The 25,004-nt window shown below is 35.6% G+C and overlaps 1 protein-coding gene across 1 annotated transcript in view; it reads left to right on the top strand.

Annotated features, from left to right (window-relative positions):
* The window catches only part of AGL (amylo-alpha-1, 6-glucosidase, 4-alpha-glucanotransferase), a 102,143-nt gene extending 79,969 nt beyond the window's left edge, over positions 1-22,174 (top strand). The window contains exons 27-33 of the mRNA XM_007936094.2: positions 460-595; positions 1,684-1,796; positions 3,156-3,367; positions 4,722-4,819; positions 7,118-7,205; positions 7,310-7,443; positions 22,057-22,174. Of these exons, the coding sequence (XP_007934285.1) occupies positions 460-595; positions 1,684-1,796; positions 3,156-3,367; positions 4,722-4,819; positions 7,118-7,205; positions 7,310-7,443; positions 22,057-22,174 (899 nt within the window). The remainder of the gene's footprint in view (positions 1-459; positions 596-1,683; positions 1,797-3,155; positions 3,368-4,721; positions 4,820-7,117; positions 7,206-7,309; positions 7,444-22,056) is intronic.
* Positions 22,175-25,004: the final 2,830 nt, after the last annotated feature.

The raw sequence follows: 25,004 nt of genomic DNA on the forward strand, positions 1-25,004 counted from the left end.
TGGTGACTATACATACCTGTACACATTATCATCTGTGTTTTATATTTTTACAGAAAGGGCATCTTATTATGCATATCCTTTTGCAAATTGTCCACTCATTTTGTTTTGGGGATTTATCCATTTTTATTCATATAAATTCAGTTCATTAATTTTAAATGCAATGGAAAGTTTTCCATTGTATGAATAAACCTCCGCTCTCAAAGGGCAGTTTAATTTTTTGGGGGGGAGGGGCAGAAGTGTTGGTAATACAAGCAGCATTGCAATGAGTATCATTATCCATGTCTCTATGTATACATAGGCAAAGCTTTCCCTTCAATACATATCTGGAAATGAAGTTGCTGTATGGTAGAATATGCCCATGTTCAGCCTTTTAGATATTACCAACTTTCTCTCCAGAGCAGTTGGCCTACTTACTATAATACCTTGAAATTTTATAAATGGTTTATTTCTATTTTTTAGGTTTCAATATAACTGCAGGGGTTAATGATGAAACAGGATTTGTTTATGGAGGAAATCGCTTAAATTGTGGTACATGGATGGATAAAATGGGAGAAAGTGACAGAGCTAGAAACAGAGGAATCCCAGCCACTCCAAGGTATTGTTTATTTTACAGTGCTTGGACTATTATGCCCTTTAATAAAAGAAAAAACTTTGTGGAATCTTTTATTCTGTTAACCATGAAGTCTTCGTAATGTCAGTTAAAATCTCTCCCTCTCCCCTTCTCCTTTCTCCCTTTTTCACTCCCTCCTGCTTCTCTACTCACCCTTCACCATTACACACACACACACACACACACACACGATATTCTTGGCATAAGTTACGAAGTAAAGCTATATATTCTCTTCTGTATGTTATCTCTGGTTGATTCGATACATTTACCTCAAAGAAAAGTTTTATGATTCATTATCCCAGTGGTTAAGACATTTCTTAATCTAAAGTGCTTTCTTTGTAAACATGTTACTATGTCATTATCTTTTGTAGATAGGGAAAACAACTAATTGTCCTCTTCTTCATAAAATCATTTCATTCCTTGCTGAACCTTTTTATTCCTTGATTTTTCCTGTCTTTTGTCCCAGCGTTTTGTCAGTTAAGGAATGTTTCTTTTTGTTGATTTTAAAATGCTTAATATCGCCTCAGGTCTGAGAAACTATTTTATTTAAAATTTTATCTTTAGTCAGAATTGTCATAATTATTTATTAGTAGGTCTTTTAACATGCTTTGCAAATTAAACAACTGATTGTTTTGGCATATTGTTAGCTCTTATTTTTTCCCTTTTTTCTCCATTAAAAATGAGATTGTAAATATTATGTAAATTATATTAATCTTTTCTGGCTTTCTCCAGTCCTATATCCCATGTGTACTATCTTTTTTGTAGTAGTCTCAATATTTTCTGATTCCTTATTCATACCTCTTTCCTGCTTTCTTCTCATTTTACTCCATAGCTCCATTCTACAACAACAAACAACAACTTCAGAGAATTTTTTTTAAAATATATTCAGAAAGTAAACAATGGCAAAATAATAAGAGGAAAAATCTCTTATATAATACCCATTCCTATAAAGTGTTTTATAGCTGTTCATATAATGCACTGGTTATTTAATCTATGAAAATTATGTGTTTATGCTTTTTAAGTAGTGCTCTAAAGACTCCAACTTACAGGATACAATTTATTTTTAATTTTAGAGATGGCTCTGCTGTGGAAATTGTGGGCCTGAGTAAATCTGCTGTGCGTTGGTTGCTGGAATTATCCAAAAAAAATATTTTTCCTTATCATGAAGTCAGAGTAAAAAGACATGGTAAACTGTTCATTTTATTTACAAAGAACTTTGAATGTGCCTTTTTATTTTAACCTACTTAATCATCATTTGACTCAGTAGGCTAATATTAGAATATCCTTTAGATTAAGAGGAAAGAAAAGTCATAAATTTATTAATATGAACATTGTAATTGCCATTAGCCATATTTTTACAGGAACTTTGAGCGGAGATATAAAAGCTCCATATTTATCGACTTATTGTATGTGCTCTCTTTCCTCAGTAATCTATGACTCTGGTGGTGTAGTGTTTGAAGCATTTGGCTGCTAACCAAAGGGTTGGTGGTTCAGACCCACCAGCTGCTACACAGAAGAAAGAAGGAACAAGCTCCTTCTATAAAGTCTTAGGAGCTCTGGTGGCATAGTGCCTAAGGCATTTGACTGCTAACCAGAAGGCTGGCGGTTCAAACCCACCAGGCACTCCTCGGAAGGAAGGCTGGGCAATCTACTTCTGTAGAGATTCTGCCTTGGAAACCCAAGGAGGGGTTGGTAGGAGTCGAATCAACTCAATGGCAATGAATTTGTTTGTTTTATTTTTCCTTAGTATGACTATGAGCAAGTTGTATTTCTGTGATTAGTTACGAAATACTTGTCTCTTCTAGAACAGTCCTGTCCAATAGAAACATCATGTGAGCCAGTAGCCACATTAGGTCTCTACATGGCACAGACATGTTGAGAGTTTGAACCCACCCAGTAGTACTATAGAAGTATTGACTATTATTTACTTCCATTAAGATTACAGCCAAGAGAACTATCTGAATTCTTGGGATCACCATGAGCCAGGATCTACTGACAGCAACTAACACCTACAACAAAGTAGCCACATCAAAAAAAAGAAAAGAAAAGAAAAAGTACACATGAAGTTAATTATAATAATATATTTTACTTAACTCAATGTGCACAAAATATTATTATTTCAACATGTAATCAGTATAAAATTAGTCATGAAATATTTTACATTGTTTTTGGAGAGTGATAAATCTTCAAAATCCAGTATGTATTTTACGTTTAACAACACATCATAATTCAGATTGGTCACATTTCAGGTGCTCAATAAGGGGAGTTTATCAAACATGTAAGAGTAAAGACAAGCAGATAATTTTTTTGGAGTATAATAATTTTTTTTGTGTAATGTAATGAAAAATAATTTTATAATAATGAAGTGAAAGATAATTTTTATTTTCAAGGTAATCTTGAGAGGACTCTGACATTTCAAAAAGTGAATGATATATTGCCTTCTAGTAGATAAAAATGGGTAAACTAGTTATCACTCTGGGGCTATAGCTGGATGTATCTATTGTTTTCTGTGTTTAAAACTGCCATGTCTTTTATCATATTTCAGGAAGGGTTGTAACAGTCTCCTATGATGAATGGAATAGAAAAATACAGGACCACTTTGAAAAGCTATTTCATGTTTCTGAAAACCCTTCAGATCCTAACGAAAAGCATCCTAATTTGGTTCACAAGCGTGGCATATACAAAGATAGTTATGGAGCTTCCAGTCCTTGGTGTGACTACCAGCTCAGGCCTAATTTCACCATAGCAATGGTTGTAGTAAGTGATTTGTTTGTTGTTTTAAGTTTTAAAAATGTTGGGATAGTGTTTACTTAGTTCTTTATTCCCATTTGTTTTCAAATCCATTTAATTGCTTAAAAGTATATTGTTTATTACTTTCATATAATCTTTTGTCATGAATAAAGTATTATGCAATCACCCTAAACTTGTCTCATTCAGTATTTAAAAATAGAAAATAGTGGATATTGACTAATGAAGTGCTTTCATATCATGATATATGTAAAAACTAATAGTTATCTGTATAGCACTGGGCTAAGTGCATTAGGCTGCTTGTGCCAAATCTAGCTGCTTCACTTGGCCCAGACCTTGCCCAACTACTTTGAAAGCTGAGGGTATCTATATTTTGGAATACCTCTACCAAGTTTGCCATGCTAGTATTCCACTATCAGTGCCTCAGAATGCTAGTTGGGAAACTCTGGACTAGTGAACTCATGTGTGTAGCTTTAACTTATATCCCATTTTCTTTGTTGTATTGCTATAATTAGTTCTATCTAACCAAGAATTCTTGACTTTCTCCTTATTTCAACTCTCCTTAATCTAAAAAAATAAACTATAAAGGCAGTAAATAGCAAAGATATGTGCTTTTCTGTTCCTGCCTGACTGTATCCACTTTATCAAAAAGAGTACTAAACATAGTGCTATAATTGTAGTAGACTAAAAATTGATAGGTACACAGAGGTAGCTTCAACTTAGTGTACATTTGATTTTATTCAACCATTAAAATTAATGCAGGCACCAAGCATTCTCTCCTTTTCAAATGGCAGGTAAATTTACTCACACTATTGAAAGCAGATTCTGTATTATATTATGACCCTAGGAGCAACAAAATGGGTACCAGGTTCACTTAAAGCAAACAGTTGTAAATCTGTTGAAGAATGAATTAGATCATTTAAGTGTCCTCTGCCTTCATAAAGTGTATGGCAGCTTCCTTTTGGAGCTGGTACATTTTCTTAAAGTGAGACAGAACGGTTCAAACCCACCAGCCACTCCTCGGAAGGAAGGTTGGGCAATCTACTTTGTAGTGATACCGTAGGAAACCCCAGGAGGGGTCGCTATGAGTCAGATCTGACTCGATGGCAGTGTGTTTGGTTTTGGTTGGGTAACAGCTTCCCTAACTTCTAAGGCCAAGAACAGTGCTTGCTTCCAAGTGTGCCTCAGAATTGGATATGGTTTTGTATCTGCACTCAAATTTTGACCTATACGGTAATTTAAATAGTTTCATTCTTTTCCAAGTTTATGAATAATTTAACTAATAGCTTATATTTCACTGAGTGGACACGAATTCTTCTGTGATCTTACAGAGTTTGTATGTTTGTTTTATGACATTCATTAGGCCCCTGAGCTCTTTACTGCAGAAAAAGCATGGAAAGCTTTGGAGGTTGCAGAAAAAAAATTGCTTGGTCCCCTTGGCATGAAAACGTTGGATCCAGAGTAAGTTGGAATATAAGTGTTGAGAATGTTGTTGTTATTATACACTGATACATTGATACCAAATACATTGATAACAACCTTAATTTTTTGGCTTATCAACAAAATCTCTCTAAAATTGCATTCTGAGTTTATAAACATGCTTTGTCTATCTTAATTAAGCATTGATATTCAGAGCGCCTTTGACTTATCCTGTATTCAATAATCAAAGAATTTTAAGTTTATAAAATAAGTCATGAATATTTTGTAATGCTTATTTTATTCTGATAATAAAAAAACAAAACCAAGCCCAGTGCCATCAAGTAAATTCCAACTCATAGCAACCCTATAGGATAGAGTAGAACTGCCCCGTAGGGTTTCCAAGGCTGTAAATTTTTATGAAATCAGACCTCATCTTTCTCCTGCAGAGCTGTTGATGGATTGGAACCTCTGACCTTTTGGTTAGCACCCTGATGCTTTAACCAGTACATCACCAGAGCTCTTATAAAAGTAGTTAGTAATTACATGATTATTGCAGATGTCCAAAATACATAAGTCTATAAAATAAAGGTAAAATCTCTTATAATCCCTTCATCCAGAGATAAACATCATTGCCATCTGGCACATTTGCCCAGTCTTTTCTGTGCATCTTCATACAAGTTTGAGCCATACTACATATAGAAATACGGGGCCTGCTGGCACAGTGGTTAAAGCTCTCGACTGCTAACCAAAAGGTAAATGGTTTGAACCCACTGGCCTCTCCATGGGAGAAAGAAGTGGCAGTCTGCTTCTGTACACTTTACAGTCTAGGAAACTATGGGGCAATTCTGCTTGATCCTATAGGGTCACTATGATTTGGAATTGACTCAATGGCAACAAGTTTACACAGAGAATTGTATATTCTCTCCTTTTAAATTTAATGATTATCACTTAAATTTTCTGTGTGAATAAAAAGTATTTGAAAATATTTTTTCTGCTGCATGTTTTTTCATGTCAAATTTGCTATTTAAGCATTGATTATTTTTTATTTTTACTGCTAAAAATTATTATAAATAAGGCTACAAGGATAAATTCATAGAATAATTACTAAGCTTAAGAGAATGGACGTTTTTATTTTCATCAGAGTAATGCATGCAAATATCTAGAAACTTCAGAAACCAAACTCATTGCCATCAAGTCGATTCGACTCATAGCAGCCCCTCCTTGGGTTTCTGAGGTGGTATCTCTACGAAGGTAGATTGCCCAGTCTTTCTTCCGAGGAGTGGCTAGTGGCTTTGAACTGCCAGCCTTCTAGTTAGTGGTCAGATGCCTTAGGCACTACACCACCAGAGCTCCAAAATATCTAAACCAAAAAAAACCCAAACTCACTGCCGTGGAGTCGGATCCAACTCACAGCAACCCCTCCTCGGGTTTCTGAGGCAGCATCACTATGGAAGTAGATTGCCCAGTCTTCCTTCTGAGGAGTGGCTGGTGGGTTTGAACCGCCAGCCTTCTGGTTAGCAGTCAGATGCCTTAGGCACTACACCACCAGAGCAGTCTTAAATATCTAGAAGGACTTATATAAAAAATATCAGTCCCTTGATGCATCACCCTGCCTCCATTTCTACTCCTTAAAGAGAATTATTATTTTTAAAGTTGTTATTCCTTCCATTTTTCTCAACAAATGTATATGCAGCTAGTCCTCTATTTCTTTATATAAATCAATAAATATTTATTTTCTACTTTATGATTATATGTATATGTACTATATTATATTTCCTTTATCAACTATTTTTTTCTTGAGTTTCTAACACATGATATCCATCATCAGCTTGCTTTTATATCAACATACAAAGAGAGGCCCAAGTCTATAGTACCCTAACCTTCATAGATTTTTTGCTGGTGTTGATTTTAAAATAAACCGCATGGAGAACTATAACAAATAACTTTCCCAATCAATAATAATTAATAAAACATTACATTTAATGTTTATTAATTCAGGTTATTCAGTGTATATTTTAATTATTATAAATATTTTAGAGGCCCAGTTAAGTAATTGCCTTTAAACCAACCAATATTTAGTGTCAGACAACTCTTTGAAGGCAATCTCCCAGAATATTTTACATTTTTTATATTAGCCTATAAGTCTTTGTTAATCATTTGCTAACCCATTCTTAAAGTCCTCAGAACTCAGTATCTACTAATGTACTAAATGCTGAACTTAGTCTAAAGATTGGAGGACAAAATAATTTGATTTTTCTTCTTATCTTTGATAAAATATTTCTAATGCTTTCTATATAACATCTAATCTTTCATTTAACTTAAATTTTAATCCTTTTGCAGTGATATGGTTTACTGTGGAGTTTATGACAATGCCTTAGACAATGACAACTACAATCTTGCTAAAGGTTTCAATTATCACCAAGGACCTGTAAGAATTTTACTTTATGTTTCTGAGTTTTCAATTAAAATTATTTTTCAGTAATTTTAGGTATTTATAGATCTTTTTTCTTTCATTTTAAATCACCTTTTTAGGAGTGGCTATGGCCCGTTGGGTATTTTCTTCGTGCAAAATTATATTTTTCAAAATTGATCGGTCCAGAAGCTTATGCAAAGACTGTGTTTTTGGTTAAAAACGTTCTTTCTCGACATTATGTTCATCTTGAAAGGTAAGTTGTCAGGAACGTGAAATTTCCGTAATAATGTTTAGTAAATTTGTTAGCTTCTAGGTAAATAACATTTCCTTTTAATTCATTTCTGTTTACTCTAGGTATCCCAATGAAATTAAAAAACTTTTCTCTTGTTTTTTTCCTTATTTTCACATTTATTCTTCTATGTTTTAAATCATTAAAATGCCCAGAGAGATTAATTTTAAATAACTGTTTTCAAAGAAGAAACTTTTCAACCTTATTTAGAGAACAAACAGAAGCATGCAAATTGTCACCTTGTGTTCTGGGAAAAAAAAAACTTTTTTACTGGGTTTACTAGTAAAATCAAACTATAAACTAAAAAACTGATAATTAGCAATATCACTCTCTTAACTCTTAACAACAACAACAACAACTCTCTTAATTAAAATATTCTCCAGAATATTAAACAGAACTATCAGACTTTCCTTAAGTGAAGATTGTTTTTCTGTTAGTTATAGTCTGCTTTGTTCAGAAATATAGCTTCCGAAAAAAGAAATAATAGCTTCCTAATTAATCTTTGCATAATGATAGAATTTGAGGATTAGATACAAAATTTTTGGCTTCTATATATGTTCTCTTTATCTTAAACCATAAATTGTTACTTTGTAAATTAACTAAGATCACGTTTTTATTGTGATAAATATAAAACCCACTGCCATCGAGTTGATTCTGACTCATAATGACCCCCATTGGGTTTCCAAGGCTGTAAATCTTTACAGAAGTAAATGCTCTCTTCTTCCTTCTGCAGAGCACCTGGTGGATTTGAACCACCAACCTTCTGGTTAGCAGCCAAATGCCTTACCCACTACACCATCAGAGCTCAACAAAAAATATATATAACCAAAAAAAAGTGTAGTATTGTAACCATTTTTAAGTGTAAAATTCAGTGATAGAAATTACGTCCCCATGTTGTGCTACCATCACTATCATCCATTTCCAAATGGTCTATGTCATCCCAAAGAGAAACTCAGTACCTCTTCAGTAATAACTCCCCCAGTCTCTGGTAACCACAAATAAACATTTCTCTCTATGCATTTGCCCATTCTAGATATTTAAAGTAAGTAGGATCATGCAATAGTTGTCCTTTTATTTCTGACTTACTTCATTGAGCATGTTTTCAAAGTTCATCCATGTCATAGCACATGCATCAGAATTTCATTTCTCTTTATGACTGGATAATACTCCACTGTATCTATGTACCACATCTTATTTATCCATTCATCTGCTGATGAACACTTGACTAAGAGCATTTTGGCATTTAAACTTTATCGTTCAGTTCACTGTAATCTTTCATAGTACAGACTTGAATACGTATTCTATAAAGATATATTTTTAGTAAAATTCCTAATTAAAAGCTAACAAACAATACAAAATATCACGTAAATGTTTTTATAGAGACTTAGCGTAGATTTTTTTTTTCTTTTTCACTGTGGTGAAATATCTATAACAAAACATTTGCCATTTCAGTCATTTTTAAGTGTACAATTCAGTGATCTTCATTACCTTCTACATGTTGTGTAACCATCACTTTTACTATTTCCAAATTGCTTTATCCCTCTTAACAGAAACTTAGTACTCCTTAAGTAATAACTCCCCATTTCTGTCTCACACTTGCCTCTGGTAACTACTAATAAGCTTTGGCCTTTATGTATTTACCTATTCTGGATATTTCATAGGAGCTCTGGTAGCATAGTGGCTAAGGCACTTGACTGCTAACCAGAAGGCTGGCGGTTCAGGATATTTCATATAAGACAATTATTTGTCCTTTTGTGTCTGACTTATTTCATTCAGCATAATGTTTTCAAATTCCGTCAGTGTAATATGTATCACTATTTCATTTCTTTATGGCTGAGTAATATTCCATTGTATGTATGTACCACATTTATCCATTCATCTGTTGATGAACACTTCCTTTGTTTCCACCTTTTGGCTATTGTAAATAATGCTGCAATGAACATTGAAGTTATCTGAGTTCTTGTTTTTAATTCTTTTGTATACCTAAGAGTGGGATTTCTGGTTTTATGGTAATTCTGTGTTTAACTTGTTGAGGAACTACCATACTGTTTTCTACAGCATATAATCCACCACGAATGGATGAAGGCTCCAGTTTTTCCACATCCTTAGTAATACTTGTTATTTTCCATTTTTCTGATAATAGTCATCCTAGAGAGGGTGAAGTGATGCCTGTTGTTGTTTAATTTACATTTCTCTAATCACTAATTGCATTGAACATCTTTTCATATGCTTACTGGCTATTTGCATATCTTCTTTTGTGAAATGTCCATTCAAGTCTTTTGTCCATATATGAATTGGGTTGTCTTTTTGTTTTTGAGTTGAAAACTTTATTCTTTAACACAACAGATTCTATGATGTAATTTTTACCTTCATTTAATTATTTTAGGGGATTATTGATTTTGTCAAGAACTTGATATTACGTGATTTATATATGTGGAAAAGTCTTTGATTTTATAATGTAGCTGCTATTCTAGATATGGTTACCAAAAAAAAAAAAAAAAATCCAAACTCAGTGCTGTTGATTCAAATCTGACTCATAGCAGCCCCTCCTTGGGTTTCCGAGGTGGTAACACTTCAGAAGTAGATTGCTCAACCTTCCTTCCGAGGAATTTGCTGGTGGGTTTCAACCACCAGCCTTCTGGTTAGCAGTCAAATGCCTTAGGCACTGCGCCACCAGAGCTCCTTTAGATATGGATAGCACAGGATAAATACAAAATACAAAAGTACTTCAGACTGTGACTTTTGAGTTGACTTGTTTAAAGATACATCAAAAAATAATTCTAAAACTGTTTCTCACCTTCTTTGTCCTAATGACCATATTAACAGTGTCAGAGATAATTATGTGTGTTTATAAGATGGTACAAATTCAGTCAAAAGCTATTTTAATTTCTCAAATTCTAGGTTATATCTAACTATATCTTCATCTTATTTCTCAGAATAATTATCCATAAACAACATAAATAATTAAATCCTCTTTCTTACCAAAAACAGGAGAGACTTCCATCTACCACCATGAATGTTATGTAAGTTTGTTTTCATTAGCTTAAGAATAATCACAGGAAACCCCAACCGTACCACCCTTCTTCTACCTCATTTAGCAATTGAACTGAATCCATGTGATATGAGCTGTTCTTATATTCCATCTCTTATACCCCATAGTATTTGTCATTATTTGCATTTATTTTCCCTTTTGTCCCTGAGAAGTAAAAATACTTCTACTGTAAACATTCATTCTACTTTTACCTGTGATCCCATTTGTCTTAGTTATTTGTTTAGTGCTACCATAATAAAAATACCACAGATGGTGGCTTTAAGAAACAGTAATTAATTTCATGCAGTTTTAGAAGCTTGAAGCCCAAATTCAGGGCATCAGTACGGTTAGACTTTCTATGGGCTCTAGGGAAAAATCCTTGTTTTCTTCAGCTTCTGTAGCTCCAGGCATTCCTGGGCTGCTTATAGTCTGTCTTCACCTTACATCTCTCTCCTCCTGTCTTTTTGTTTTCCCTACTCAGAAGGAATTAAGTTTATGACTCACCCTACTCTGATATGGCCTCATTAACATGACAGAAGAAAAACTCTTCTCCTGAACAGGGTCATATTAATAGGTGTAGGGGTGAAACCTTCAGCATCTTTTGGGGAGGGCACAATTCAATCCAGAATACCATCACTTTCCACCTATTCCATGACCTTCCTCAAATAATTACCTTCCCGTGGTATTCCACTTGATCCTTCCTTTTTAAGCAGCAAGATATTTAAGTCTATTCATTCTAAAATAAGGTTCCTTGGTGCTATTACTGCCTCATTTTGTCCTGTCATTCTCTTTCCTGCATGCTCCCTACAGGACTTTTTCTTCCCTTTTGCTTTGGGAAAACCATCTACAATCTAGCTTTTGCCCTCACCACTCTGCTGAAGCCACTCTCCACAATTCCTTCTGGTCACCAGATCTCATGACTTCCTTTCAGGTCTCCTCTCTGATCTAGCTACCGTATTCATTTGCCCTGTTGCTTACCTCTTTTGCTGGAAAACCTAATGCTATCCATAATAATAACAAGTAACATTTATAGAGCACTTACTATGTTCCAGTCATTATCCTAAATGAATCTATATAAAATTATTTATTTAATCCAAACAGTTCTAAAATAGTTACTGAAGGCAGGCCAAACATGGGCCCCTGCCCGGTGCATGATCAGGCCAAACTAGTTTACACACTATGTGTTTAAGAGGAGAGAAAATCATTTATGGCAAATTGGCAATGCAAGGAGACAGGGGCCATTACCCAAATTAGATTCCTGAATGGAGGTCGGGATACAGTTTTGTAAACTTCAGGAGAGGGGCTTATACATATTGGTAAAAATTTTAGGAATTTGGGTTTGAATTAACTGAGGATTGGCTGAGGCTTCCTTTCCCTCAGTTTAAAGGGACAGTCAATTTTTAATGCAGTGCACTTTCAAACTGGATGAGCCACACTGACTTCCTGTCGTCAGCTGATCGGGACTTAGGCAGAGGGGAGAATGTCAGTTCTGAGCAACTTTGTTCCCGTTTGCCTCACTGAGCATGTCCGTGAGCCAAAATTGATTTCTAAGTTGTTTCCTGAAAAACTACTTCAAGGAAACACATTAACATACCTATTCACCTGCTCTTAGGGGGATGACATGGAGAGGATATGTGAATTGACCTTCAATTAATTTCAGTTCTTAAGGAACTCAGTTATCATTTACTTATCTGCCTCCATTGAGGTAACAGACAGAATGTAAGGTAACTGACAGGATACAGACTGAGCTTTGATTCATTACTTATCGTGTCCACCCATCTATCTTAACCAGAGTGGAAATAATAATGAACAGATAAGAAAACATATTAACATACCTATTCACCTGTTTCTAGTTAGGGTTAGGTGTGACATGAAGAGGATGTGTGAACTGAGCTTTGATGCAGCTCAGCTCTTAAGAGACTGAGTTATCATATTTACTTACCTGCCTTCAACTGAGGTAACAGATAGGATGTGGGCTGAATTTTGATTCTATTCGGCTTCATTACTACTACTATTACTTTCCCACCTACTCCTCACTTGTCAACATGGTTAGGTTCCACAGACCAGGTCATTATGTGAAAGTCAGCATTATGCAAAATTGGAGGATGACTACTTCATTATATAACTGCCAAGATAACATCATTACCTAACTGCTAGATTACATCATTGCATAACTACCAAATCATTGAGAATCATGGCCCAGCCAAGTTGACATATAACCATCACAGCCAGTATTACTCTCACCTTGCAACTCAGCATTTGTTACTGTGCAAAATAGTCCAATAGTAGATTTTTTACTATTGTCATAAATGTGAAATGTTGGATAAGATAGTTATTAAATGAGGAGTAGGTATACTTTTACCCACTTCTCCACTTACTAGCTGTGTGAACATGAGCAAGTTATTTAACTTAAGTCTCAGTTTCCTCATCTATAACAGATGACTTAGGAATGTTTTAATGATTAATAAATAACAAGGACAAGATACTAACTCAGATATGAGCTATTATTATCTCTATTTTATAAATAAAACTAAGAAGATTAACTTCTACAAATGTAAGTAATGTGGTAGAGCTTTTAACTAAAAATTCAGACAACCTGTTTCCACAGGCTGTGTGCTTAACCCCTACTCTATTAACTCCTTTTTCTGGCTTTTCTTGATCTTGCTTTCTTTTCTATCTATATTTTCTCTTGTATATTGCATCTAATTTCATGTCTTCACTTACTTGGGTAATGTTCTGGTTACTTAGTGCCGCTCTGACAAGAATATAGCACAAATGGAATGGCCTTAACAAACAGGAGTTTATTCTTAAAATTTGGAGGCTTTAAGTCCAAGTTCAAGTGCCAGGCTCTAGGGGCTGGGTGAAAGCCCCTCAATCTTGGGGTCCAGCTCTGCCTCCTGCTTCTGGCCCACTGGAGCTAGAGGCGTTTCTTCATTCAGACAGCTTCTAGCTGCTGAAGCTGACAAACCCAAGGTTGACAAGTAAAAGGGCACAGTCTCGATGTTACCAAACCACGCTGCAGGCCATTAAGTCCATTTTAAGTCCCAAGGTCGGCAGAGCATAGCAGGCTGCTGAGCAATGACACAGCTATATGCAGGGTCCAGGTGTGCAATAGGCTAGAGACCATTTCCAAGGCTTCTCTTTATATACAGGAAGCAGACCACATCCCAAAGGCAGCTACTCAGCTGCTTGTGATAAATCCCACCATGGAGCTGATTTTCACTCTCATCATGGGGAATAACTGCCACCAGCTGCCCAGCCATTCAGCCAGGCCCAGCCAAGTTGACACACAAACATAATTACCACAATTCCACCCCTTGTCAACTTGGCATCAGTACAGATCTCCACTGGGTGGCTCCAGTCCCCTAGTTCCTTTAAGTGGTGACCTCACCCCCTTGGCCTGGTGGGCCCCCGTTCCTCTCTCTCTTGGGCATGGCAGCCCCACCCCCCCCAATCTTGGGCAGCGGCTATGGCTCCATCCCACTGGCTCACATGAACGAGCAGCCCCACACTCTGAAACCAAGTCGGGGAAGGCCTGGCTCTTCGAAACCTAGGGGGCTGTGATCATTCTACCCCCAAAGGCCATGGTCCTACCCTTTCAGGGTGAGGCAGCTCTGCTTCTGTTTCCTTGGTCTCCGCTTCTGCCATTTAATACCCAAGGGCAACCCACTCCACCAGGAATCTTCTTGCCCCAAAGGATATGTAGCTTTCTTGCTCCGTGGGCCAGCCAAACTACTACTCCATTTCAAGCCAGTCTCTTCTACCAATTAATGCCCAAAGGCAACCCACTCCGCCAGTAAGCCGCATAACCAAAGGCATCAAGCTTTCTCCTCCGTGAACTAGTAAGGCTGTCGCTGTCTCGTGACAGTTCTCTCAGCTCTGTTCCTGCAGTCTCTCATGCTGGTCTCTGGGCTCTGCTCCTGCCATCTCTTATGCTGTGTGCCGGGGTCTCTCTGCCAGTGAGACAGAGAGACTTGTTTCCACATTTTAGGTATCTGTCAGAGCAGCACCCCACTCTCCCGGTACCAAATTCTATTCTGGTTACTTGGTGCTGCTCCGACAGGAATATACCACAAATGGACGGCTTGAACAAACAGGAGTTTATTTTCTTACAGTTCAGGAGGCTAGAAGTCCAAGTTCAAAGTGCCAGGCTCTAGGGGCTGGGTGAGAGCTCCTCAACCTTGGGGTCCAGCTCTGCCTTTTGTTCCTGGCCTAGTGGAGCTAGAGGCATTTCTTCACTCAGACAGCAGCTGGCTGCTGAGGCTGACAAACCCAAGGTTGACAAGTAAAAAGGCACAGTCCCGATGTTACCAAACCACACAGCAGGCCATTAACGTAAGTCCATTTTAAGTCCCCAGGTCAGCAGAGCATAGCAGGCTCCTGAGCAACAACACAGCTACATGCAGGGTCCAAGTGTGCTGTAGGCTAGAGACCATTCCCAAGGTTTCTCTTTATATATAGGAAGCAGACCACATCCCAAAGGCAACTACTCGGCTGCTTGTGGTAGCTTCCACCATGGAGTTGATTACCAGTCTCACCATGGGGAATAACTACCACCAGCTGCCCAGCCACTCAACCAGGCCCAGCCAAGTTGACACACAAACATAACTACCACAGATAATTTTAAATTCTTTTGTAAGTTTCCATTCTACTTTTCAACTACCTGATAAACTTCTTAGTGTATATGTCCTCCTACCATCGTTCATCTTCTCCCCTACACTTTTTTCTTCGATAGTTCCCATTTCTTCATCCCATAAATGGACAGCTTGAACAGACAGGAGTTAATTTTCTTACAGTTCAGGAGGCTAGAAGTCCAAGTTCAAAGTGCCAGGCTCTAAAAGCACTGTTGTACATATTCTCCAAATTTTTTCTACTTTCTATTGTGTTGATTTCCACTTTGCTCTTTATTACTCCCTTTCCTCTACTTACTTTAGATTTAGTTTATTCTTCGTTTTCTTATTTGTCAAGGTGGAAGTTGAGGTCATTGATTTAAGACTTTTTCTTTCCTAATATAGGTGTTTAGTGTTGTAATTTTCCCACTAAATACTACATTAGTGCCACTCCACAAATTTTGATACAATGTTTTTATTTTCATCAAATTCAAGTAACTTTTTAATTTTCCTTTTGATACCTTCTTTGGATCATGGGTTATTTAGAAGGATGTTATTTAGTTTTCAGATGCTTAAGAATTTTCTAGAGATGTTTCTGTTACCAGCTTCTAAATTCCATTATGGTCAGGGAATATACTTTGTATGACTTTAATTTGCTTCAACTTACTGATATTTGGTTTATGGCTCAAAATACATTCTGTATAGGTATTGTTCAGCAAGGTGTTCTATAAATTTTCATTAGGTCAAGTTGCTTAATGTTCAGATTCCTTATAGATACTGTCTACTTTTTATTTTTTTAAAAATACTGAGAGGTGTACTACAGTTCTCAACTACAGTTGTCGATTTGTCTAATTCTTCTTATAGTTGTATTACTTTTTTAAAGCTTCATATATTTTTAAACTCTATTATTATATGTATAAACATTTAGGACTATTATGTTGTCCTGAAGAATCGACCCTGTTAATCATTATGAAATGACTGTCTTTATTATTTATTCTTTGCTCTAAAATTGACCTTATGGACCAGGTTTGCTGGTCCTGATAGAGCCTGATGGAACCACTGAGACTTTGGCCCCTAGCTGCCCTTCAGGTCTGGAATTGAACCCACACCTGTGGCTTCCAGCCAAACAAAAGACAGGCATATCAGCTGAACATTTACACTAGGTAGATACACTCCTTGGAGAGAACAATCATGGGAGAATAAAGGGCTGTGTGTGCACAGGGAGACAGCTTGAGGGGCAGGAGTACATGGGAAGGAAGGAGTACAAGGGGAGCTGTTGCATTGTGGTAAATTGCAGTCAATGTCATGAGACAAAAGTGTATGTGAACTGCTGTATGGAAAATGAATTTGCTCTGTAAACTTTCACCTAAATCACAAGGAAAAAAAAAAAGAAACAAAAAAAAATCTACCTTATTTGATATGTTTGGTATTAACATAGCCACTTCAGATTCTTTTAATTAGTCTTTAGCATGATATATTTTTCCATCCTTTTAAATTAGTGTATTTAAAATATATTTAAAATGAGTTTCTTGCACATGGCACCATATAATTAGGTCTTGCTTTTTTAGGCAAACTGACAGTGTCTGACTTTTAATTAGGGTGTTTATACCATTAACATTTAATATTATTGTTAGGTTTTTATGGTTATGGCTTAAATCTGTTTGTTTTCTATTTACCCTGTGTGTTCCTTGTTAACTGTTTATCTTTTTTGCTTCTTTTGAGTTATCCCACCCACTCTCCATTTTATCTCCTTTGTTGGCTAATGAGGTATAACTCTATTTTTTAATAGTTCAGGTTTGTGTGTATGTGTGTATACATATAATTTATTATAGTCTACCTTCAAGTAATATACCACTTCAAATAGAGTATAAGAACTTTAAAATAGTGTAGTTCTATTTCTCCCCATTAAGTCTTTGTGCTATTGACATTCATTTTGCTTTTGCATATGCTATAAACCCCACACTAACTCCTAAACCAAAACCAAACTCACTGCTGTGGAGTTGGATCTGACTCATAGCAACACCTCCTTGGGTTTCTGAGACAGTATCACTACGGAAGTAGATTGCCCAGTCATCTGTTATTATTTTTATTGAAGCAGTCAGTTATATTTTTAAGATATTTAAATAACACAGAAAAAGATCTTGTATTATTACTCACATAAGTTGCCATTTTCAGTTCTCTCATTTCTTTGTGTATATCTATATTTCCTTCTGGTATCATTTTCCTTCAGTCTAAAGAACTTTTTTTTAATCATATTTTATAGTGTGGGCCTGCTGATGATGAATTCTTTCAGTTCTTATATGACAAAAAAAGTTTATTTTACTCTCATTTTTAAAAGTATTTTACTGGGGATAGTATTCAAGGTTGACAAGTTGTGTTTTGTTTTTTCTTTCTGTATTGAAATCATTGTATTATTTCTGACAAGAAATCAACTGTCTTTGTTAATCTGCCATTAATTATATCTAGTGTATTTTTCAGTTTATACATTGTAGTTTTCATCTCTAAAAGTTTCATTTGTGTCTTTTTGTGTATCTTCCATTTCTCTACTTAATATTTTGAACATATGAAATACCATTATAGTAACTATTTTAGTGTCCTCATATACTAATTCTAGCATCTGTCATTTCTGGGTCATTTTCTTTTGTGTTTATTCCCTTTATTATGGGTAATATTTTCCGGCTTTTTTGCTTAGTAGTTCTTTATTGGATGCCAGATACTGTAAATTTTACCTTGTTAGGTGCTGGATTTTTATGTATTCTTAAGATTTTCAAGGGGGAATGCAGTTAAAATACTCGGAAACAGTTTGATCTTTTCAAGTCTTGCTTTTAAGCTTCTTAGGCGAGACCATGCAGCATTTGATCTAGGGCTATTATTCTCTACTAATAAGTAATAAGGACGTGGAACAAGGGATATCATAGCTGTTGTCAGATGGATCTTGGCTCAAGGCAGGGAATACCAGAAAGATGTTTACTTGTGTTTTATTGACTATGCAAAGGCATTTGATTGTGTGGATCATGACAAATTATGGATAACATTGAGAAGAATGGGAATCCCCGAGCACTTGATTGTACTCATGAGGAATCTCTACCTTGACCAGGAGGCTGTCGTTCGAACACAACAAGGGGATACTACATGGTTTAAAATCAAGAAGGGAGTGCGTCAGGGTTGTATTCTGTCTCCACACTTATTCAATCTATATGCTGAGCAAATAATCCGAGAAGCTGGACTATATGAAGAAAAACGTGGTATCAGGATTGGAGGAAGAATCATTAACAACCTGAGATATGCAGACGATACAACTTTGCTTGCTGAAAGTGAGGATGACTTAAGGCACCTACTGATGAAGGTTGAAGAATACAGTCTGCAGTATGGATTACATCTCAACATAAAGAAAACAAAAATCCTCACAACTGGACCAATGAGCAGCATCACAATCAATGGAGAGAAGATTGAGGTTGTCAAGGAATTCACATTGCTTGGTTCTACAATCGATGCCAACGGAAGCAGCAGTCAGGACATTAGACGTCGTGTAGCATTGGGAAAGTCAACTGCGAAGGAACTGTTTCAAGTGCTGAGGAGCAAGGATATCTCCTTGAGGACTAAGGTGCGCCTGACACAAGCCATGATATTTCCAATCACCTCGTATGCATGTGAGAGCTGGACAATGAATAGGGAAGACCGAAGAAGAGTTGATGCTTTTGAGTTGTGGTGCTGGCGAAGAATGCTGAAAGTACCATGGACTGCTAAAAGAACTAACAGATCTGTCCTGGAGGAAGTGCAGCCAGAATGCTCCTTGGAAGCAAGAATGGCCAGACTTCGTCTCACCTATTTTGGTCATGTTGTAAGAAGGGACCATTCCCTGGAGAAGGATGTCATGCTTGGCAGGGTGGAGGGTCGACGAAAGAGGGGGAGGCCTTCAACGAGATGGATTGATACAGTGGCTGCGATGATGGGCTCGAGTATAGCAGGGATTGTGGGGCTGGTGCGGGATCGGGCAGTGTTTCGTTCCGCTGTGCATGGGGTCGCTATGAGTCGGAAACGACTCGACGGCACTTAACAACAACAACAACAACAACATGGTTGTTTCACTGGAGAGAGGGTCTGTGGAGCATCTCATGCCACCATTCCAGAAGTCAACTCTCCCGGGATCTGAGTTCTTTGCCTCATGTCCCATATGTGAGGTTATGAGGTTTTCCAGTCTAACTGATGGAAGCAAACACTGTTCCTGGCCCTGCGTGAGTCAAGTCCTGCTCCGTCTAATCCTTTCAGTTGATTCTTTCCACATCCTTAGGTATTTTCCCTTTGTGTATTCATTGATCAGTACTCTGTGAATACTTGAGTTGAACCTCTCCATATCTCCAGAGTTTTCTCTTTGTGCATCTCTCTTCTCTCCAGTACTATCTCTTGCAAATTCTAGCTGCCTCAGTCTCCCTGGGCTCTCAGTTCTGTCTTTTCAACTCAGGGAGTCCGCAAGGCTCTGCTTGGGTTTCCCTCCCTGTGCCAAGTCCTGGAAACTTTCTCAAGGTGGTAAGGTAGGGCTCACAATGTTCGTTTCCCATTTGTCAGGGATCATTGTTCTTTGTTGCCTAGTGTCCAATGTCTTAGAAATTATTGTTTCATATATACTTTGTCAGGTTTTTTTATTGTTTTAAGCAAGAGGGAAATGCAGTCCATGCTACTGCATGTTAGTCAGTAGTGAAAATCCTTCTTTGCTTTCTTGCCCAACAAGATATTCTAGACTCATCCTTACTTTCCCTGCCCCAGACCTAGAATTGGTCAATTCTCCAAGGAACCCAGGATATTATTTAGAAGCCAAGAGCTAGGAAATATATACAGTAAATACACATACATATACACATACACACATATTTGCACCTTTATACATTTCTCTATCTCTGTATTTTGAAATCCTGAGTTCACACCAATTCTGATCTGTTACTCAGTGTTTAGTTCTATTTTTCTCCTTTCCATATTTGTAATTCCCTTATTCAGCAGTCTCCACGAGTCAGAATCGACTCAGCGGCAACTTGTCTCTAATGATGAGTAGCTTATTCCCTGCACTCAGCTGTTTCTACCATGTGGACTCTGCTCACCCTGCTGTGGCTCTGACACCCTGTGCTGGGCCATTCCTATAGGTGGATGCGCTCCTCATGTTACGTGGGCTCTGCTTATCCACACTGGACCACCCCCAGTCTTGGTATGAGCCCCTCCTTATACCCTTTGGGCTCCTACATCCCACTCTGTATACTGCTACCCTTCCCCGATTGTGGTCACCGACCTTGCTCTATCTCACCTAATGGCTTTAGGAATAATTTTTTTAGAAAAGGAAGAGAAAGGGAACTTTCTTATACCAGTATGGGTATGTTCCATGTCGCAGTGTCCAAATCTAATTATGAGCAGCATATAGTGGTTCTGATGCCTTTTATTGTTCCTTAATTTGTCTAGTCAGGTACCCAACCTCATAATTTGTCATTTTACTCAGAAATAGCTTGAACACTTGGAAACAAATAATTTTTCTATATTTCCCATTTCTCATAGTTTAAAAAAAAAAAAGATACCTCATTGATGTCATTATTAGTTATTATTTAAATTTTCCCCATAGTTACTTGATGGAATTGTTTCTTTCCATTTTTTTATGAACTATTTGATACCTACAGAATAATGTATAAATTACACAGCTGTGAGTTACAAAGCGTAATATTGAAACAAACATGTTCCCACAACCAACTTAAAAGTAAAATATTAGAGAATTCTGTATTTTTATTTTAAAAACGTTTTATGTTTCATAATTAAGGGATTACATTGAAATTAAAAGTAAATTTGAAATTCTAATAATGCTGTGTTCCGAGAGTGAGACCTAGATAAGTTTTTTGTTTGTTTTTACTTTTAATGTGGTGAAAGATACATAGCAAGATACTCACCAACATAACAACTCCCCCATTTACAGCTCAGGGACATTGATGGCATTTTTCACGTTGTTCCACCATTATTGCTATCCTTTTCCAAGATATTCCACCACCATTAACATAAACTCAATGCTCCCCAAACAAAGCTTCCCCTTTCTCCTCTCTCCTACCCCTGGAAACCACTAATAACCTTTGATTTCTTTTTTTTTTTTTTTAACTATCTAGGAGTTTCCCCTCCTTCCCTCCCATCCCTGGTAACCAACAAAGAAAGTTTCCTTCCATATATAAACCTTTCCTTGACTTTTTACAATAGTGGACTAATACAATATTTGTCCTTCTGTGATTAACTTATTTCACTCAACATAATCTAGATAAGTTATTTAACTTTTCTTAATCTCTTTATCTTTCCTAAACATAGGAATAATTATTGAGCCTACTATAGGGTTACTGTGAACAGTGAGTGAGATGATGTGTATAAATCACTTCGTATTGGAACATAATGTGCACAATAATTATAAAATTTATTATTCAGTAGAATGAGAAAGAGAATGGTATATAAATTATTTTTCATTGACTTTTTTCATAATCATAGTTCTCAGTGTTTATTTCATAGAAGTTTTATAGTTTTATCAATATCAGACATAACACATCTATATAAATTACAATTTGAGTCTCATAAACTTTATAATCTTGTTCTGAAAGGAATAAAATTAGGCCTGAGGATATTTGTATGTTTATATATTACCTGAAATGGTGATTTCTTCTGTTTTTAATTTACCAAGGTATTCCTTTATGTTTGAAAGTCTTAAATCCAAAGATTGAGTATCAAAAGACTAAATTCAATGTATATTCTTTATGTGTGCCACATATTATATATCTTTAAGACTTTTTGTTTTGTTTTGTTAAAAACGACTATATGTTTGCTTTTTTTATATTAGATAGCAAAAATCACCAGTATCTGCCTATTTTGTTAATCCAGATAAGATATGTGTTAGATTATATCTCATTATATGTCTTTCCTTTCTTTAAGATCCCCTTGGAAAGGACTTCCAGAACTGACCAATGAGAATGGCCAATACTGCCCTTTTAGCTGTGAAACACAAGCCTGGTCAATTGCTACTATTCTTGAGACACTTTATGACTTGTAGTTGATTCATGGATATTTATTAAGTATGCAATCACTTAAATTGTGTCTGTGAAGTTCATAATATAATGCAGATGCCTTCCTTATATATGCAGGCTTAAATCATTTTAAAAATTCCCTGAGTAATGATGCCCAATTAGGGAAAATTGTCAGAGCATTGTTTTTTTTTTAAAAAAATGTACAGAGGTAGCTGTTGATTAGAATCAGAAAGAAACTTACCAGTATGAATAAAATGATTTTATTTTAAATTCAGCAAGTATTCTTCAAAAGCCTAAAATCAGAGTTTGAAAACCAGAGTTTAAAAAGAGAAAAATCATGTTATCTTCTATTTGTACATAAGCAGAAATAAAACCTAAAAATCTAATAATGAAAACAATAAATTGTGCTATCTGTTTTCCTCAGTGACAATACATATTGAATAGACTCTGGTTCATTAGTGTTCTCACATCGTTAGTATTCTTAGCACCTTGCACATTGCATTCAGAATATGTTAGATGAACAATGAATAATGGAAATGTCTACCTACAATATATGTTCATAAATGGAGCACAGATATTAATATGCTTTTATTTTTTCACTGATACATTAATGTGTTTTTAATCTAATGGATATCAAGAGTATATTTAACATAATTGTGCTAATGATGTATAGCATCATTATGCATTTATGAAAAGAAGAAAACATTAAGAAATTTATTTCCTAAAAACAATTTTGTAAAATTAGTCCTGATTTATAGTTTCCTATTATGAGATGGTTTACATTTTCAGAATACAGACTGTTGGATATATATTTATCTTTAAGGAAAAAAGGATAATATGTTAATTTTCTAAAACTTAGCAACTATTTTTATTTTGTGTATAAAAATCTACTGAAAGATGATGGTAGTTACTGGTTTCCTATTTACCAAAAGCTACATTGACAAGAAGACAATATTAAAATAAAATTGAGAATAGTGTTAATAATGATAAATAATATATAGAGCTATGAATTCAGTAGTTATTGGAATTCAATAAAATCATTTGATACATTTTTCATATTTTAAAATACCTTAAATCTGAAAGAAGTTATAATAGGAAAAAGATTTTAACTCTTGTATGAGTTGACTTTTTTTAATACTTATTTTCTAGATGGATTTGTTTTATACTTCAACAGAAAAATTTATTCTTGAAAAAAATAGAAATATGTTCTGTCATTATATTTTACTGTTTTTGTCTCCAGAAAACACTTAAATTAGGTCATTGTGCTTTGAGTTGGAAGCATGTAGTTGCAAAAATCCTTTCATTATTCATTTGTATATTTATAATTGGTAAAACAATAGTACAGTAGCATTTTTCATAGTTAGAGGTCACATACCCAACAACTTTAAATGTCACTAAAAAAAATAAGCAAACAAAAACTCCTGGGTAGCAAATATATAAAATGCTACAGTTGTCACATAACTGATGCTCCAAAAACTGACCCTGCTTTAGAAATAGTTTTACTAGCTTCGTTTTTGGGTTTCCCATGCTAGAGCAAATTGAATCCTACTATTTCAAGGATAGTGATATGACCACTATATATTAATACATTGGTTTCTAAATTTCCCTTCCTTCATTATTCAATGTATGGTCTTCTCTTAAGCTGAACAGTTAAAAGAAAAGACCTTCCTTGAGAAAGGAGAAATGTTAGTTCATCAAAGGTTTATTATGTAATTACGTCCTTCTACTCTGAACTTCTAGGAGCTCTCGTAGCATAGTGCCTAAGGCACTTAACTGCTAACCAGAAGGCTGGAGGTTCAATCCCACCAGCCACTCCTTGGAAGGAAGATGGGGCAAACTACTTCCATAGTGATACTGCCTCGGAAACCCAAAGAGGGGTCACTATGAGTCGGGTCCGACTCGACGGCACATAACAACAACACTAACTTCTATATTAAAAATGGTAAGAAAGGTAACAAAAAACAAGCATGTTTACCAAAGTGAGAAGCAATAGCTGACAGTTAGATGAGACAAAAAATAGTAATAAGTTGACAACTTTAAAAGCGTACTGAATTATCTATTGTTGGGCAAATACCCTGTGAACTGTTCAGATACTGTGTTGCAGTAGAAAATTAAGTGGTTCATATTCCTAGTGAGGAATGTTAATGAAAGCACGTTGTTATATTTTGCATGATTTATTTTAAAGTTTAAGAAGGCATGTTACACATTATTCCATCAAAGGTACTTAAAATAACAGGTTTAAACTTTAAAGGAATATATATCATTTGACTAAAGAACATATAGAGAGAATGCTTTATTCTTGAGTGATGCTCAATGAAATACTATTATATATATTTCATATTTTCTTTTAATAATTAAATGCTTCTGTACTTTGCTTTTTCACTAATCCAAATCAGTCTTATTCTGAAACGTGAGAAGTAAATTTGCCAGTTTAACCAGTATGCTGTGATATTTTAGTAAGTTTCAAAAATAATTGAGGAAACATGAGACTTGTCTTTATATCTATAACTATTATAAGTGAATTATAATCCATTTCTAATATGTCTTCAGTGACTCTATATAACAGACAAATGTCATTTTTATGTTTGTGTGCCATGAAAATAAAAAACTTTTTTAAAGACTATATTTTGTTCTTTGTTCCATTATTAACCAATTTACTAATTCATTCTCTGACCACTGCCATTTATTTAATACTTGCTTACTTAGGGTGTTTGCCTTTTAACTGTATCAGTGTTTGTAAGCAGGATGTGTAATGGCAGAGAGAGAAGGAAGAATTTTAGGTTATTTGGTAATTTATTTATCTAGCTATTTTAAAATTAGAAACAAAATAAACTTTAGATGTATAAATAGATCAGT

Source organism: Orycteropus afer, unplaced genomic scaffold (genome assembly GCF_000298275.1).
Source record: "Orycteropus afer afer isolate SDZICR_OR568_19922 unplaced genomic scaffold, OryAfe1.0 scaffold00033, whole genome shotgun sequence".
Taxonomy (NCBI): Eukaryota; Metazoa; Chordata; class Mammalia; order Tubulidentata; family Orycteropodidae; genus Orycteropus; species Orycteropus afer.